At 41.5% G+C, this 16,328-nt stretch overlaps 1 protein-coding gene across 20 annotated transcripts in view; it reads left to right on the top strand.

Annotated features, from left to right (window-relative positions):
* SORBS1 (sorbin and SH3 domain containing 1) overlaps positions 1-16,328 on the top strand; it is a 209,469-nt gene that overhangs the window by 152,739 nt on the left and 40,402 nt on the right. For 15 of the 20 annotated variants that reach the window (XM_063405809.1, XM_063405808.1, XM_063405806.1 and 12 more), the window contains 7 exons: positions 4-119; positions 2,309-3,115; positions 3,696-4,067; positions 6,990-7,131; positions 10,655-10,684; positions 11,871-12,046; positions 12,847-12,910. In XM_063405809.1, the coding sequence (XP_063261879.1) occupies positions 4-119; positions 2,309-3,115; positions 3,696-4,067; positions 6,990-7,131; positions 10,655-10,684; positions 11,871-12,046; positions 12,847-12,910 (1,707 nt within the window). The remainder of the gene's footprint in view (positions 1-3; positions 120-2,308; positions 3,116-3,695; positions 4,068-6,989; positions 7,132-10,654; positions 10,685-11,870; positions 12,047-12,846; positions 12,911-16,328) is intronic. The other 5 variants (XM_063405821.1, XM_063405822.1, XM_063405820.1 and 2 more) reach the window with 4 other exon arrangements.

Here is a 16,328-nt window from a genome sequence, read left to right as displayed (position 1 = left end):
CAGATGATTGGAGGTCATCGTCTAACACTGATGCCAATGGGGATGCCCAGCCATCTTCTCTGGCTGCCAAGGGCTATAGGAGTGTGCGTCCGAACCTTTCTTCAGACAGCAAGCCACAGGTAAGCCTTTCTTCTGTGACCCTGAGGGTTCAAGCACTGGATTAATGATCAGGAGTCCTGGGTTGAACTCCAAACTTGGCTGCAGATGGGTAAGTTGCTGTGCCTCAGCTTTTTCTACCTTTAAAATGGGGGCAACACCAATGTCAGCAGAGTGTTGTGGAGCTCATGTATTCAGACACACCACAGTGTTTCCTGGGTGGATGAAGGAGGAGGAAAACACTATTTGCAAGAAAAAAGGTGAAGTAATCATCTATAATTATTTTGTATTTTATGCTGGTTTATTTCCTAGAAATTGCTACAGGCTGAAATCAGAGTTGCACCCTACATTAAAAATAAAATGCCTTTCAGTTTTAACACTGCAACTGATAGAAGCCAACAAGGGAAAGGTTATTTGTACCTGAAGGTAAATTGTTGAAGTCAGTCTCCTAAGAGAAGTGCAATGTCATCTTTTTCTTTTTTTTTTCTCTTTGGGTACTCAGTCTGCACAGAAGCAGTCTGGAAGCTGGTAAGGAAGCACTTCATTAGAAACTGGATTCTTGTGTGGAGCAGAGTCCCTTTAAAGCCTAGTCCCCTGTCAGTGTGACTGCTCCCATCATCAGGGTCCCTTTAGCAATGCTACAGATCAGGTACCCTAAGTGAAAGTGGCAGAAGGAGCAGCTCCCATGAAGATGTGGGAAGGAGCAGCATGCTAAAGACAGACCCTTTTCTGCTCAATACTTAGAGCTGTCCTGATCCTGTTGATGGACAGGGAGAGTGCTGGTGCACATACTTGTTACAGAAGTCTCAAGAGCTACAGTTCAAACTGGGCTGAAATGGAAGAAATTCCAAAAGGAATGAACCTGTTCAGAGGCAGAAGCCCTTTAGAACAGCACTAACCAACCCACTTCTCCACTCCCTTATGCTTCAGGGAAGGGTGGGAGGGGCAGCATGAGGACAGCAGATTTTGAGCAGCAGCTGTAATTTTATGAAACTTTTCTACATCTATATCTATGTAACAAGAATAGGTGCTTGCCACAACTTGTCATGTTGTGGATGACTTTTAAAGGACGTCTCTTTCCAGATTTGAATGTTGCAAGCTATTAAGGCATCTTTATTCTCTGGTTTTGATATTTTTAGCAATGGTTTAGACAGCCTTTGCCCATAAAGATATGACAGCAGAGTGTTTGTAAAGCCTGCTTTCACAGTCTCCAAAGGGTTAATTTGCAAAAATCCAGGGAGCTGCTGTTCACTGGGTGAATATTCTCTTCTTTCCAGTAGATCATAGTTTTCAGCTACTGGCAAAAAAGCAATAAATAAAATGAAACCTCTGCATTGTGATTTTATCTCAAAACACTTTGACTTTCAGAAAAAAATCACTGTAATTGGAGTTGCAGTAGGCAGGTGATTTGGAGTTAGCAAGCTATATGTTGCCAAGTACTAAAACCAGTAAAGCTTTTCTTATTATTTACTAGAAGCAGGATTTCTCTCTTGGTTTCCATGATTCTGGAGGGAAATTCTGATTATCTCAGTTCCTCAAGAAACTTTATTATTCTGGTCTTCCTGAAAGCATTTTCAGGATGGAAAAATCCTAAAGAGAATTGAAGAGCTGGTCTTTAGAATGAAGAAATGCTGACTTTTTATTTAGCCAGCTATGGTAGGCTACAGCACTTGCATGATGTCTGCTTTCATTAGCATTGGTGAAACTTGGCAATGTTCATTTTTCAGGAGTACATTTAACATGCAGAGATGGCCTAGAACTCTGAATTTGTCTTTGCAGTTCAAATGTCCCCAGTGCTGTGAAGTGTTTAGTTACACAAGCACAAGACTGAATTTAGTTAGCCATGATGTTAAATCTTGACTGAGGCTTTCCCAGGGGCATGGTGGGTGTTGCTGTGCAGGCCTCTTGAAACAATACAGCAGTGAGAATTATTGAGCACAGAGAGAGAAGTGTGTAGGCAGGGATTGAGGGCTGGGTTGTGCGCTGCAGTGAGCTGTGCTAAAAAAGAATGTGTGCAATGATGGATGTGAGTGAATTCTGCACTGGCCTCCCAGATACTGTATTTGCTTTTTATTCTTGCTGTATTAAAACCTGCTTAACCCAAGTCTAATGATCATTTTCATTCTGAGAATTTAATTTTTTTCCTTCCTTTTTCCTTTCATTTGATGCTGCTTCCTCTCTCCTTCCTACCTTCTTGACTCTGCCTGATCAGGCCCTTGCTCCTCCCCGTCCTCCTCTTCCCAAAGAGGAAAGCTTTGCATGGCGTCCTCGCACTGACACTAAAGTGACCAACCTGTTGCCAGTGCCCATCATGGACTGTGTGTACCTGAATGCACCCAAGCCTTACACACAGCGTGCATCACCAAGCACCAGTGCACGCTGTTATTTGTCATCACCCACCCCCTATGGGGCTGTCCCCACTGGGAAGCAAGGCTTGCCAGCAGGCCATTTTCCTTCTTCAGGCCCCAAAGATGAGGTGCATGCTGGGCAGCCACTCTGGGAAAGTCACTCCTCATCGGGTGCATCATCCTTACAACACAACCCTGACAGGGCAGATCCCAGTAGTAAGGCTGGAATGAATTCCAGTCATGAGACGAAGGCGGATAAAAAGGTCAGCAAACTATATGTAGCTTGTTTATCTAACAGCACTTGCTCAGGCGCATCTCAAAATTCCACTGGCACCACACATGACCCAGCAGCCAGCACCAGTTTGGGCGCTGAGCTCACTCAGGCACCAGCCACCAACATTGTTTCCTCTGTAACAGACACTGAAAAGTCTCTTCCTGCTGCTCCTCCTCCTCCTATTCCTCCCAGGCCGTACTTTTACATTGTCCTCAGCAAAGACGCAGTTAGTTATGGTGCAGGCCAGCCCTCCCGGACTCAGCCATCACCTCTGCAAGCTGTGAGGGACAGAGTGCTAGAGCCCCAGAGCACAGCTGCCACAGAGGACAGGATGAGAAAAGAGCCTTACCTTACTCAGCAGCGACAGCCACCATACAAGGCAATGGGACGCAGCATGGTACATGTTTTCTCCATAACCTTGTTTTCTTTCAGCAGAGCAAATAGTTCTTTAATTCATTACAATGTTCCCTTAATGCTTTATCCCCCTCCTACCTTAATTTCTGAGCACTTGTTGTGCCGCCCTGAGTCTTGTGGTCTTTTACTTGATAATATTTAACACCCCATATGTGTCCCCTCAGTGTTGATCTGTGTGTTCGTGTGTGTGTGGTGTTTGTAGGGAGCTGGGTTGGACTGGTGAGGATCTTTCTATTTTAGGGAGATGTAAAAGAAGCAAACTTGGTAATGTGTAATGGTTAGAGCTTCTCAAGTGATGGTGAATGCTGAGCTATTCTTTGGTTTAACCTCACTACGTAGAACTGGAGAAAAGGGGTGGTGAGGGGGATTAAAGATTTTTGTGAAAAAACATTGTGTTCATAGAGGCCAGGGCTGCAAGCCTGAAGAAGTATGTTTCTTTAAGGAAAGAAGATCTGCTGGGGCTTTGTATCTTTTTGGGTACATTCCTTGCATGACACAATATGGCTGCATTAGAGTAAAGTAACAATCTCCCCCAATGCATAACAACACCTTGTTTCCTACAGGATGCCACTGCCACCACCTCAGCTCAGCCTGGAGTTATAGTAGTCCCCCTCCTCCAGGTTAATCCAGACAGACAACAAGAAGGCAGCTCCAGCACTCCACCACCGCCTCTGGTTCCTTTCGGGCAAGGCTCCGTATCCCCTGAGACTGTTTCTCCTGGCTCACCCTTGACTTTTCCAACTCTAGACGATTTCATTCCCCCACATCTCCAGAGGGGCTCCCACCATAACCAAGCACCCTCCACATCTGGCACATTACCCTCTGTTTACCCGAAACTGCCATTCTTCTCATCACCACCTTCACTTGTCCCTCCAGTCACGGGGGCTTTGCACAGGGGCTTGAAGCCTGAAATCACTGGAGTCATCTCACATACAGTAAGCTTGCCAAGTACCCTCCTCGCCCTTTTCCTAAATTTGTATTCCTGGATTAAAATTACTTTCTCCTTGCAATACTAAACTTGAGGGAGGAGTGATGACTCACTCCCTGCCAGAGCAGCATGATAACTGAAACCTTGTTTGTGTCCTGTGCTAGTGCATGCAATTTGCCTGCCTTGTGCAGCTTTGAACTTTCTTTTGACTTCTCACAACATTTGACTGTCTCCCTTTGTGCCCATTCTGCTGGGTGATGCACACCTTAAGAGTCTTCACAGGATTTGCTCAGAATAATGAATTCTGCATAAACTGAATAGCTGCAACTAACTGATCTTTTCAGGCTCTTTTTATAGCATCCTTAATTGTGTTGGAATAGCATTTAAAGCAGCAACAGCAGGCCAGTTAAAGGTTAGGGCTGGTTTCTGTTCCACTTGGAGCCACGAGACCATATGGTCTTCACACAAATCCCTGATAAAATCAGTGTAAGATTGCTGCCAGTATCCAATGACCTACAAGTTATAAGATAGTTACTGTACTAAGAGTCCTCCAAGCATGGAGGTGCTATGTGATAGATTAGGCAGAGAGCGTCTCTTCGTTTTGGAATTGCTTGTCTTTGAAAATTTTGAATAATTCAAGTCTGCAAGAGTTTGAACTTGGAATTTACTGTGTTCTTCTTGAGTTAGTATTCTTCTCTTTAAGCTCATCACCTGTTTTAAAAAGTCATTGAGGACAAGGAGGAAAAGTAGCTTTCAGTTAAAGTTGCAGAGCAGGCAGAAAGTACCCTACCCTCCTTGTGCTGGAAGTCTTATGCCCACCTTTTTTTTATGCTTACTTGTGAGGACAAGGAAGAAGTTCATCAAAAACTGCATTCTCTCATGATGCTCGCTCTGCCTTTTGACTCTATAGGGGTCTAGTAAACAGGCGTGTGGGCTGGGAGAAAGAAAAAAACAAGGATGATATTTTTAGTAGTTCTCAGCATTGACCTTTCTACTTTTATTAAAATTGATAGAGTTTTTATTGCAGAGAGCAATGAATGAAAGTTTGGATTTGGTGGTTTTGTTTTGTTTTTTGTTTGTTTGGTGTTCTTTGTTTCTGTTTTGGAGGGTTCTTTGGGTTGTTTTATGTTTGTTTGGTTTTTTAATGGAGTCTATCTGCAGATTCCAGAAAAAAAAATCAGGAGACATCCAAATCATAGAGGAGCAGTGGAAATTTTGCTGTACCTGACTTTCTTGAGATGAAAGTTGAAACATTTTTGGACATGCTCACTTCAGGCATGTAGTCACAGAGCTGTTTTCCACAATGATTTCAATGGTCTTTGTTCACCTTCTTTGGTGACTTCACTGGGGCTGCTGAGCCCATCCTGATCCAGCATCCCCCTTCTTTGAAGGATTCTTATTTGTATTTAAGTTATCAAAGTGAAGCTCAAAGCCAAGTCTCACACTTTTCCCTTACTCTTCCTTCTTTTTCCTAATTGCATTGTTTGGAATATTATTGCAGTCAGCAAAATGGGGCTGGTTTTTCTCTAGGGGAGATCTGTTCCTGAAGACCACTGATTCTTTTGTCCCCATGAAATGTCTATGGCCTGACCAGCTGCTGCTTGAAGCAAGATCACCTTTATCCAACAAAACAAGATTGTTCTTCCCCATTTCCCCTCCAGGTTGGAGAGGCTGCAGGTGCTTGTTCTGATTGTGGCCAGTTGTCACTATGATTTATCTCTGAGCTCTGGTGCCAGGCCTCACTTTGGCCCCTGTTCAGTCCCCTGCCTGATGCTGTAAATCCTTTGGCCAGATGCTGGTGTGTATGAAGGGCACTGAGTTGCAGTTGCATTTAGCCAGGAAAGCTGGGAGTAGGGATTTTTCTGGAGCAGTATTCTGGGTATATTCAGGGTTTTTTTTAATAATGGTGAAAATACCCTTGAATGCTCAGCTGATTTTACAGAGCAGTGGCTTGCAGCATTTGAGTCTGACAGTGGAACAGCAGGAGTGCAAGAACTTGGTTTGCTGTCCCATATTCTCTTTGTTTGGATGCTCAGTCCCCATTAAGGGTAATTGTGTGCCCAAATTCCTTAAGAAGCTTTGAAAAATCTCAGTCTAAACTGTTGCACACAGAGTCTTTAGTCATCATCCCTTCTTTATCTTAGCCACCTTACCACCACCAGAAGTCCAATACCCATGGACTGAGGCTTTTCCAAGGTGAGCTAGGTTTCAAAGTCTCCCTGCTGACACAGCCTGTATTTCTATAGAGCAGCCAGAGCCGTGGTGATATCAGAGGTGGGTTTGAAATAAGCAAATAATGGAGCTTTAGGAGTGCAGGAGCAGCTTGCTATCTGTGCTCCAGCAGCAAAGCCATCTCCTTTACTAGAGTCTTGTTATCTTCTTGTCAGTTTGGGGGCCTTTTTGTCATTACTTTAATCAGGTAGGTATCACGTCTCCTGAGTGACAGAGCTAACTTAATTCCTTGGACTTTTCTTACCAAACCAGCTGCAGTAATACTGTTTCGCTCCAGAACTGCATGAGTTTTGCATGTCTGACTTGCTATGAAAGGAATACTCTTGGAACAAATGTTTGTGTGTGGATGTATCAAGGGAAACATGTCTGCATCTTTCCCCCCTCCCCCGGATTTGCTCATTTCTGACACCTTGTGTTTGCTCCAAGTGTCTGATAGATGAGCTTAGTGCCCTCTTTTGGTGTTGGAGTTGTGAAACCCAACACCAAATAACTATAGTACTGCCTTAGCACACTAATTTCATTAACAATGAGCAGGGTATGAACAAGGAGCAGGGAAATACTTGTGCTTATGCCTTTTTTACTAAAATTTGCTGTGATTATGCTTCTTATTCAGCCTAAAATGTTGGGGTTTTTTCCAGATTTTCCCAGTGTAACACCCATCTGCATACTGCTAATGATGTGTTGCTCTTCTTTTCAGGACCCAGGTCCTGTGCTAAATGAGGTGCCCCAGCCTGGCACTGACTATCCAACCTCCATCTCTTCCATCAGCAAGTCTGCCTCTGCCTATCCTTCCACCACAATCGTCAATCCCACTATTGTCCTCCTGCAGCACAACCGAGGTAAGGAGACGTGCATGTAGATAATTTTGGCTCAAAATGAGCAAACTGTTATGCTACAAGGAACTGGGGAATGTGTGTGCTGTTGATAATTAGGTCCAGACAACTAAAAACTAACAAAGTTGCCTTAAAGTCTTAGCGACTGGAACATTCAACAGGGATGTGAGAGTGGTAAGTTTTTCTAATTGAAACCTGTGGATGAGAAGCTTTTTGAGGCTGGGCAGAGATTTTTAACTGGGCTGTGGACATATGAATAAGCTATTGCAAGGTAACAGCTGTCAGGTGTCTTGTGGTGGAAAAGGTTGTATGCTCCCCTATATCTGTCTGTAGAAATAAGCTTGAAAAGGTGATATGCTACTTCTCAGCTACTGCGGTGTGAAAGCAGCTGTATTTTTCTATTACTGTGGGAGAGATTTGACCTCTGAATTTGTAGCAGAATTTTCCCAATAGTAAATCGTTTGCTTGCCCACAAGTTTGATCTTGGCAATTTTTTCCTCTATCAGTAACTGGATCAACTCAAACTTATACTTCTGTAATCCTTGAGCTCTGGATTTGCAAATGAACCAAACAGCCTTGTTTGAGAACTCCCAGGAATCAAAGCCTTTCTCATACAAGCTGACAGTTAGGATAGTTCTATCTCTTCACCTCTGGATTTGGAGTGAAACTTTGCTGCTTCTTTTTAGTTCTCCTGATGGCTGCCTTACTACAGCTTCCCAATTCGTTGTGCGTCACTAAAGACCATAGCTTGTAACAGGCACAGAGATCAGTCCAGTTTGCCTTGATTTCTAGTGGACTGCTTTTTTTTTTTAATTGTAGAATGGAAATACTAATCAGATGTTGTATTTCCTGCCCTTTTTTTACCTGCCTATTATGTATAAGATCAAGATCATTGCTAGTTTCTGTTTCTTCTTCTTCTGCCTCAAACATATTTTTGAGTCTGAGACATTCTGTTAGTGCTTTTATTCCACTGTAATTTTGTTTCGTTTCCCAGCATATGCTGCCTTTTTGTAGGTGCACATTTCCCATCTTTTTTTTGTTGAGGGATTCCTGCAGTTCCTTATGCTTCCATTCCTATCCAGGATTTATCCCAGCATAGCATTTAGATTTCTTTCTGCTGAGTATTTTTAAATGATCCTCAGATCTTAGTTATCTGTTGAATTTCTGTCCTGGCTGACATGATTCATATTTGGTTTCATCTTTATGAACTTTATCTGTTCAAAACTAGATTGCTGTCATGGCATATATCAAATTGTTACTAGGTTAAGTTCCACCTTCTCCTGAATGGTTAATTATGTTTTGTGCTGAAAGCAATTCCTTCATGTCAAGATGATGTTTAGTAAAAATTCATTTTGTGTGCTCTGAAATACCCTGCAAATTAGAAATTTCAAGGTCATTTTAATGCAGGAAGTCTGAGGTCTCCAGTAGTTTAGTCTTCCAGATGGATAATGTGAATTTCTTTCTCCTCAGTGGATTATTGATTGCTTTTTAAGGACTTAGCTCTCTTATTCTCTGAAGTGACTGTTGTACCAGACGTTACTTACTTCATGAAAATGACCTAAATAATTTCAGATTCTCTTTTTATTTCTAGCAGATTTTCTTTTCAACACCTTTGTTTTGCACCAAACGTGTTCTCAGATACTTGTTTCCTCTTCCCCTTTTTTTTAACTGGTTTCAAGTCAATCTTCTCCAGTGCTGCCTCCTCTGGGGGACCTCTGAGGGCATTTATAATCATTCCTTCAGTGTTGCCAGCAGTTTTATCCTTCTGCTTAACCCTTTCTCTGAGAATCCCACAAGTTTTTGGCCTTTGCTTACAATCCCAGAACACAAGAACAAGAGTGAAAGCCTCAGTTTGCTGGTGTGTGTCTGGGGCTACAGTCTGGCTCTGGTCAGGCAGGGGAGTGAAACAGCAGACACCTCCTGCTCCTTCTGCTTCTATCCATCAGCTGCTCCCTTTGCTACACAGAGATACAAGGGAAAAGGAAATCTCCCCTTCATGTAAAAAGTACATTTGATGTTTTTCATGAAAAGTCTTTTAATTCATGGTATTCTCTCCTCTGCGGAAAAGAGAGGAAAAAACTCTCAAGCATTGGCTCCTTAAACTACATGTTCTTATGAGAAGAGCTCAGTGATTCAACAGTTCTCCTTGGTGACACCATTGTCACTTACATTTTTTCCTCCCAAGCTCCAGAGACGGGCATCGTTGCATTTCTCGCTTGCAGTTTCTTATGATACAGCAGCCTATGCCTGGGGGCCTGCTTACCCCAGTGAACCCTGCAGCACGGGGTTCCCATCTGTTCTTCTGGCTCGGGTGCTGACCCTTCCTTTTACCCACTGCATATAGAGGGGCTTTTCCCGTGTTGGCAGATACTGAGTGAACATTATGTACAGGGACAGCTTGCCATCAGTGGTCAGAGCAGAGGGCTGGGGCTAAAGATCAGAGTTCAGAGGTATTGATGAGGGAACTGCACTGAGGAGAAAGACAGAAAGACCAGTCTCCCCTGCTGAGATGGTCCACTTAGTACAAATACCCAGTGAAGGTGAGTTCTCTAGAAGACAGCACACCTGGAGGTTTGTTACTATGGCAGCCTTGCTTGGCAGGTGTTCTGTGCCACCCCAAAGCACAGTTATTTCCTGTGCAGGCATGGCATGGCATGGTTTATCATAAATATCTAATTGGTGTGTTTAATATATTAAAGTTCTTTAATCTTTGCTCTAACAATATGAGCTTTCAAAAGTGTTTGTGCTTTTTATGTCAGTAAAATGTTTTATTCTTTTCAAATGGCTTTCATGCTTTAAAGAAAAGAATTAATTGCAAGGGAATAAAAGAAGCAGAGAACAGAGTGCTAAGCATTCTTGGTTTATTCCCAGCTGTGATTTGGGTTGTCATTTGGCCATCCTTTTAGAAAGCACTAACTTTGTGGTGGTCAAACCTGCTGAGGGTTACCACAAATACTGCAGTCTGGGAACTCGTTAATGAAAAGCCTCTAACCAAGGGGACCGTTTTGAGAATCAAAGCCTTCAAGCTGTGTCTGTGCACAAATCACTGAGTCTGTGTCTCAGTAATATGTGATGAGACTCAGCAAGCACCAACGACTTCAGCCTTTCCTACATCCTTTTGAAATGCTAGAGCAGTGTTATTTCAAAATGTACTTCATGATAATGGTAACAAAGTTAGTTATCAACTTGCTTGACTCTGTGAATTTTTTACTGGTTTTCAAATTGTCTCCTGTCCAATATTTTATTCTCTGATGTTACAAAAAACCCAGAAAATTTCAATAAAAGTGCTCTTCGCAAATGTGTTGGTCACTGCATCATGAGATTTATGTTATCCCACGAGGCTGCTGTGTGGAGAAGGGACTGTGGGCTGTCACTTTGGCAGGGTATTTGAAAACAGATTCTCTCCAGCAGCTGCTATCATTCTATGGTGTTTCTTGCCTGTCAGAAATGCAGCACCAGAGCACTTGCTGTTTATGTCTCACACATTTGTTCTGTATTTCTTTTTGTTTTGTTCCTTCCTTTACCACAGAACAGCAAAAAAGGCTTAGTAGCCTGGCAGGTATGATGTGAAAGGTCTGCTACCCCCAGCTGCTGCCTCTGCTGGAGCAAAGCTGCTGCTTTGACAGCTTGTGGGGTGCCTTTAGCAAACACACTGCCCAGGAACTGCAAAGGAATACACCAAACACCTAAATTACTCATCTGTTTGTCCTAAGTTGCCAAATTTACCAACCTTTTAAATACAAATCCTTTAGTTCTGAGTTTTGTGGGGCAGAATTGTGTTTGCTCATGGTACCAACAGATCAATGCATTGCTGTGCACGAGCCTTCCCTCTGCTGTCTGCCCCTATCCGATTTCTACACATTGAATGGCTTTGGGTAGGATGGTGATGTGCATGTGAATAAACATATCTTTCTCTCTTCAATGCATGCAGTGATGTAAAAATTATAGGATTTGCAAAAGTCTTGATGGGGCAGACTAAAATTGCAGGTGTTTCCTCTGCAGGAAATCCACACAGAAAAAATCCTTCACTGAATCTAGGGGTTGCTGTGCTGCAGCTCTGCAGAGCAGAATAGAGCTTCAGAACAAACTGAAGCCCCTTGGTGATGCCTGCTGCTACCTCTGGGTGTCACTTGGGCAGTGTCAAGGAATTCTAGTTTGGAAGGAAGGCAATCTGAAGAAATGAGTTATTTCCCTCCATCTTTATGCAGACTCCTGTACAATCGTGTCATATGTATGCTCAAACACCATTTGTTGTTTACACACTCTGATTAGGGCATGGAAATGAATTGGAAACATCATATACTGTCTGCAACAAATGGGATTGTCAGACAGGTGAGTGCAATCTGTTAAAAAGTTGTGCACCACTACCACACACCATGCTCCTTTAGGTTGAAATTGGTAGAAAAAGATGTACAGGAGACTGTATTACTGGTGCTTTTTGATGAAGACTGAGAGTTACTAATTAGTCAAAACAAACAATTCTTGAAACCAAAATTGTTGTCTTATATGACAGCTGAGATTGTCATGAGATGTGTGATGGTAACGACCTGAGGGATGCTTGCCTGCTTTTAATGGTATCAGGCATTTTCTTGGGAGATTTCCTTCAGTCTAGCTGCTGATCACAACCAGCAGTGACACAGTCTGTCTCATCAACTACTTGCTAGAACTTTTGCCTTAAAAGAGCGGGAAGTGGTGATGTTGTGAAATGCTGGGATGAGGTAAAAATCCCCCATTGTCATTTCCAGATTCAGTGCCAGACAGATTAGTGTCTGATAAAGTTGATTCAGTACTTCTACGGGACAAGCCAGTTCACGAGGCTGTGCCAAGCGAGAGGAGGGCAGTGGAAGAGAAGAGAAGCCCTGTCAAGAGCCCTCACCACATGGCTGATACCTCTGTCGATGACATTGGAATCCCACTGAGGGTAAGACAGCACTGAGCCTGTGGTTGATGCACAAAACCCAGGCTAGATTCTGCCTGCCTTAGGACTGAGAGAGCTCCCTAGAGCTGCAGAGATTTAAGGGAAGATAGAATTCTAATTCCAATGTATTTTTATGATGAATTGTTCCATGTGTTATCTATGACCTGTTTCAGCTGCTTCAGGGGAAAGAAAATTAAAAATCATTATTTCTTCTCATAATATCTGAAAATAATGTTTTCTGCTCCTCTATTTCCTTTCCATCTAGCAGCTGAAAGAGAGTTTTTGTCTCATTTTAGCCATCTTAGAGGCAGATACCTCTTTTATATGTGATTACATTTATTCAGTGTTCAGGGGGAATTATGAAAAGAATTATTAGCCTATTCTTACAAGTAATTTCTGGAATGACTTAAACACTCAATGTTTCTAACTGTCCACTGAATATTTAGGAAATTGGTATGTATGACTGAAACATACCAAGTTGTTTTAGTTGCTGTTTTTAGATGACAAGTTGTTTAATTTTAAGTGTCAAACCAGATTAATACACAAAACATTTCATACAATCTGCAGTTCTAGAGAGGTTACAATCTTCCTCTGCAAAGATTTTACATTATTACTTACTTGCATGAAACATCATATGAGATGATATATCAGAGTAAAATAATTCATATTTCAGAATATTAATATCATACAGCTTTCACATAGCAGAGTGTAATTTGTTTTCATTGCTGGAAGATTTGTAATAACTTTGAAAGGCTGGTAAAGTCACTGTTGATTATTTCTATCTATATTTATTTTTCCAACAGAATACAGACAGATCGAAGGACTGGTACAAGACAATGTTCAAACAGATCCACAAGCTAAACAGAGGTACTGTAGCACAGATGGTTTTTATTTACTTTAAAAGACTACCTTGATGACATTTTGTTTCATTCATATGAAGAATTGTACTAGATGTTAAATAAAAGCATTTTATGTTAATTAGTGTTTGCTCTGCACCACAGAACTCAACCAATGCACTTGAAATCTTTGAAGTCAAAGGTAGGAGAGCAGTGAAGTGCAAAGAAAGCTCTGAGTTGTTCTGAAAGGTGATCTGCAGTGCCCTTATGAAATCAACTTGAGACCAGAAAAGCTGACAATAATTCCATAATAACAGAAAATAGATCTCTGAACTCCAGTTTTACCAGCTCACCCAATCTACACACTTTTAAAATACAGTAGGTTATCCCTGAAACTTCTCCATGCATAAGAGAAAACTTTTACAGTGTTAAGCTTTAGTACCTGCACAATGAAGCATGATTTGAAGTTCACTGAAACCAGTGGAAAGGTTTCCATTAATTTTTGGTGAGTTCAGAATCTGAACTCTGGTTCTTCTAATCTTTCTCCTTTGAAAACCTAGAATTGTGGTGAACACTTACAAACTTCATAGTGGTGAACTCTCAGGGGATTCCCACCTTGGGGCACTTCTATACCTGATTGCTGACACATTCACATTTTTCTTCTCTGTGAGAAATGGCTGCAGTAGCATTTGCAAACTGAACCCTCTGAACAGCCTGGCACGCAGGCAAGTGCAGCTCAGATCTGTGCTTGTGTAACAAAATGTAGAGCATGCAAAAGTGGAGCTGTATTTGCTGCTGCAGGTGCTGTCCTGATGAGCTTTATGCATAGATAAAGGCTGTGCTGTAATGGGTGAAATGAGGAGGAGTTGAACTATTTCCTAATCCTACTGCTCCTAACAGAAGTTCTTTAGCTCAGCTAAAGCCCATGCTCAGATGGAGGAGAATGAGTTCAGTTCCCCTTGGCTTCCAGAACCTGTCACAAGGCCCAGACATGCAAGGCAGCAATGAAAAAAGAGGCATTCTAGGTTGTGTCATGCTAGAACATCAGCATGATAGGGACTGTAGTCAGCTTGAATGGATTCTTGGCTCGCCCTTCTTCCCTTTTAAATCTGTCCTCTGTGTTCTTTTTTGTAAATCATGTTCCTCTCCTTAGACAATCCTGAAGAAAACCCTTATTGCCCTACCTACACATTTCCTGAACTTCCTGAAATCCAGCAAAAAACTGAAGGTACCAGAAGTTTAGTCAGAGTGTCTGTTGTCTTGTGCTTTGAGTTAACTGTACTATAGTGCCCTAATAGTAACTAGATTCAGGTTCTAGTTTTCTGTTACACTGCCTGGAAATTCAGTTATGCCCAGTATACCTTGTGTGATGCATAAAATAACTAAATCTTTGCTAATCCATTAATCATTTCTTGAAGTATAATACCATTTACCCTAGTGTTATTAAAGTAGGGAATAAAATCATATGGTGATAAAAGTTGGGGGATGAAGCAGAACCTCCACTTCATTGTGGATAGTCTCAAAATCCACCGCTTTTCTCTGCTGCAGAAGAAAATCCTTATTCTCCTACATACCAGTTTCCTGCGTCTACTCCTAGTCCTATCTCTGAAGGTAATAATAAAGGTCCATATGTATTTTTTCTGCACAAATGCTGCCTTATCAATTTCTTTTCTTCCTGGATTTTTTTCTAGTTGCTGAGCTTTACGCTGCCTCATAATGATTTGCTGCACTCTAAGCATTGCCTTGACTGTATGATGCCCTTTTAGCTTTGCAGTGCTCCTCTGGCTTTGTAACTAGTATTTGACTAATGCTGCAAACGTGGGGTTTGCTTGGTTTTATGCACTTATCAGTTGTGTGTGCAGTGATTATTTAACATGTCTAGATTGCTGACTTTATGTGTAAAGATAGATTTAACAGAGATTTCTCCCAGCACCCCCCCTTTCAAATCAATAAATTTCATTAATTATTTGCTTCTGGTTTTTAACATTAACATAGTATTAGGGCCAGACCCAGAATGTCACTGAAGCATATTAGTAAAAAGACTGCTTGCTTCCGTGGGTTTTGGATCAGTCCCTCAGTGTAGTCTTTTAAAATAAAAATAACTTGGTAACATAGGTTCAGGGTTGGTCTTAGGTGCACTTGGCATATCTAGGCAAGGACAGAGTTTGGTCTCATCAGCACATCTTGCAACTTGAAATAACACTGTCCTTACCTTAGCTCTTCATGTGCTCAGCAGATTCCTTTAAACTTCATGTTCAAATCAGTATACTTTGCAGTCATATTTCAGGGAAGGTGAAACAGCATCTGTTGCAATGATAATTGTGTGACTGTGCAAAATATTTATATATGAGAAACACTGGAATCTGCTGCACACATTGGGTGTACAGACATTTCCTGATTGGGAAGTTGTTGGTGACAGCCTTGTTGCCTTGGTGCTTTGGTGACACTTTAGATCCTGCAATCCAGGAACTTGCCTACTTAGCCTGTGCCTCAAGCCAACCCTGGTGAGACTATTAATTAACCATTTTATTCAATGTTTGTCTTGAACATCTGGTGGGTATTGTGTAAGAAGAAAGCATGCAGTATGAGCTGAGGTACTCAAAGAAGGCAAGGAAATGTAAGGTGTATTTCACTGTTAAAGTGAATGTGGATAAAGTGTAATACAGGTATCTAAGATACTTGATAATTTCTTAGTGAAATATATTAGGTGAAGAGTCCTGTCTTGCCAATTGAAATGCAGGGTAAGTTATTTTCTCTTGGCAGAATGGTATGTGGGTATTGGTGAGAGAAAAAAGTTTCACTAATTAATGGATAAAAGAGTTTTACAGAGAATATTTCCTTGTTCATAATGAGGTTTGAAAATCCATTTTACTCATCTGGGCTAGCATGGTTTGCAAACCTCAGGATGACAATATATTAAAGAGTCTGTTCTCCCATAAATGTTTCCTATGCACTTCAAAATGTGCTTGGATGCTTTTCTTGATAAGAAATACAAAATTTTTGATGATGTAGATGAGTTGGAGAGGTTTCAGTTCATGTTTCATGTTTGGAAAACACTTCAAAGATCCATAATCAGTGGCAGTGTTTATTTAGAGATGGGTTGGAGCCTCACTTTTATACAATCAGTGTCAGAATGGACTGATGCATAAGATCTCCTAGAAACATCAAGATCTGGGCTCCCTTCAAAAATATATTCAGTGTTTCTAAAAATGTAAAGAATAATTCCAATCCATGAAATGGAATCCAACCCTGCAGATTCTCTACCATCCAGAGGGAAACAGCCTCTCTTCATTAAAGAAATCAGATTTTGAAGTTACAAACTTGTGATAACCTGCTTTGTGAAGAAGAGTCCCATGGACGGAATGAAGCTTTGAAAAAAAGAACATGTTGTTTAATACTCAATTCTGATTTACTTTTTAACGTTATCAAATCACTCTAGATTTCTGTTT

Source organism: Prinia subflava, chromosome 9 (genome assembly GCF_021018805.1).
Source record: "Prinia subflava isolate CZ2003 ecotype Zambia chromosome 9, Cam_Psub_1.2, whole genome shotgun sequence".
In the NCBI taxonomy this organism is placed as follows: Eukaryota; Metazoa; Chordata; class Aves; order Passeriformes; family Cisticolidae; genus Prinia; species Prinia subflava.
Note: the sequence above shows the minus strand (reverse complement) of the source record. Positions and strands in the feature narration are given on the sequence as shown.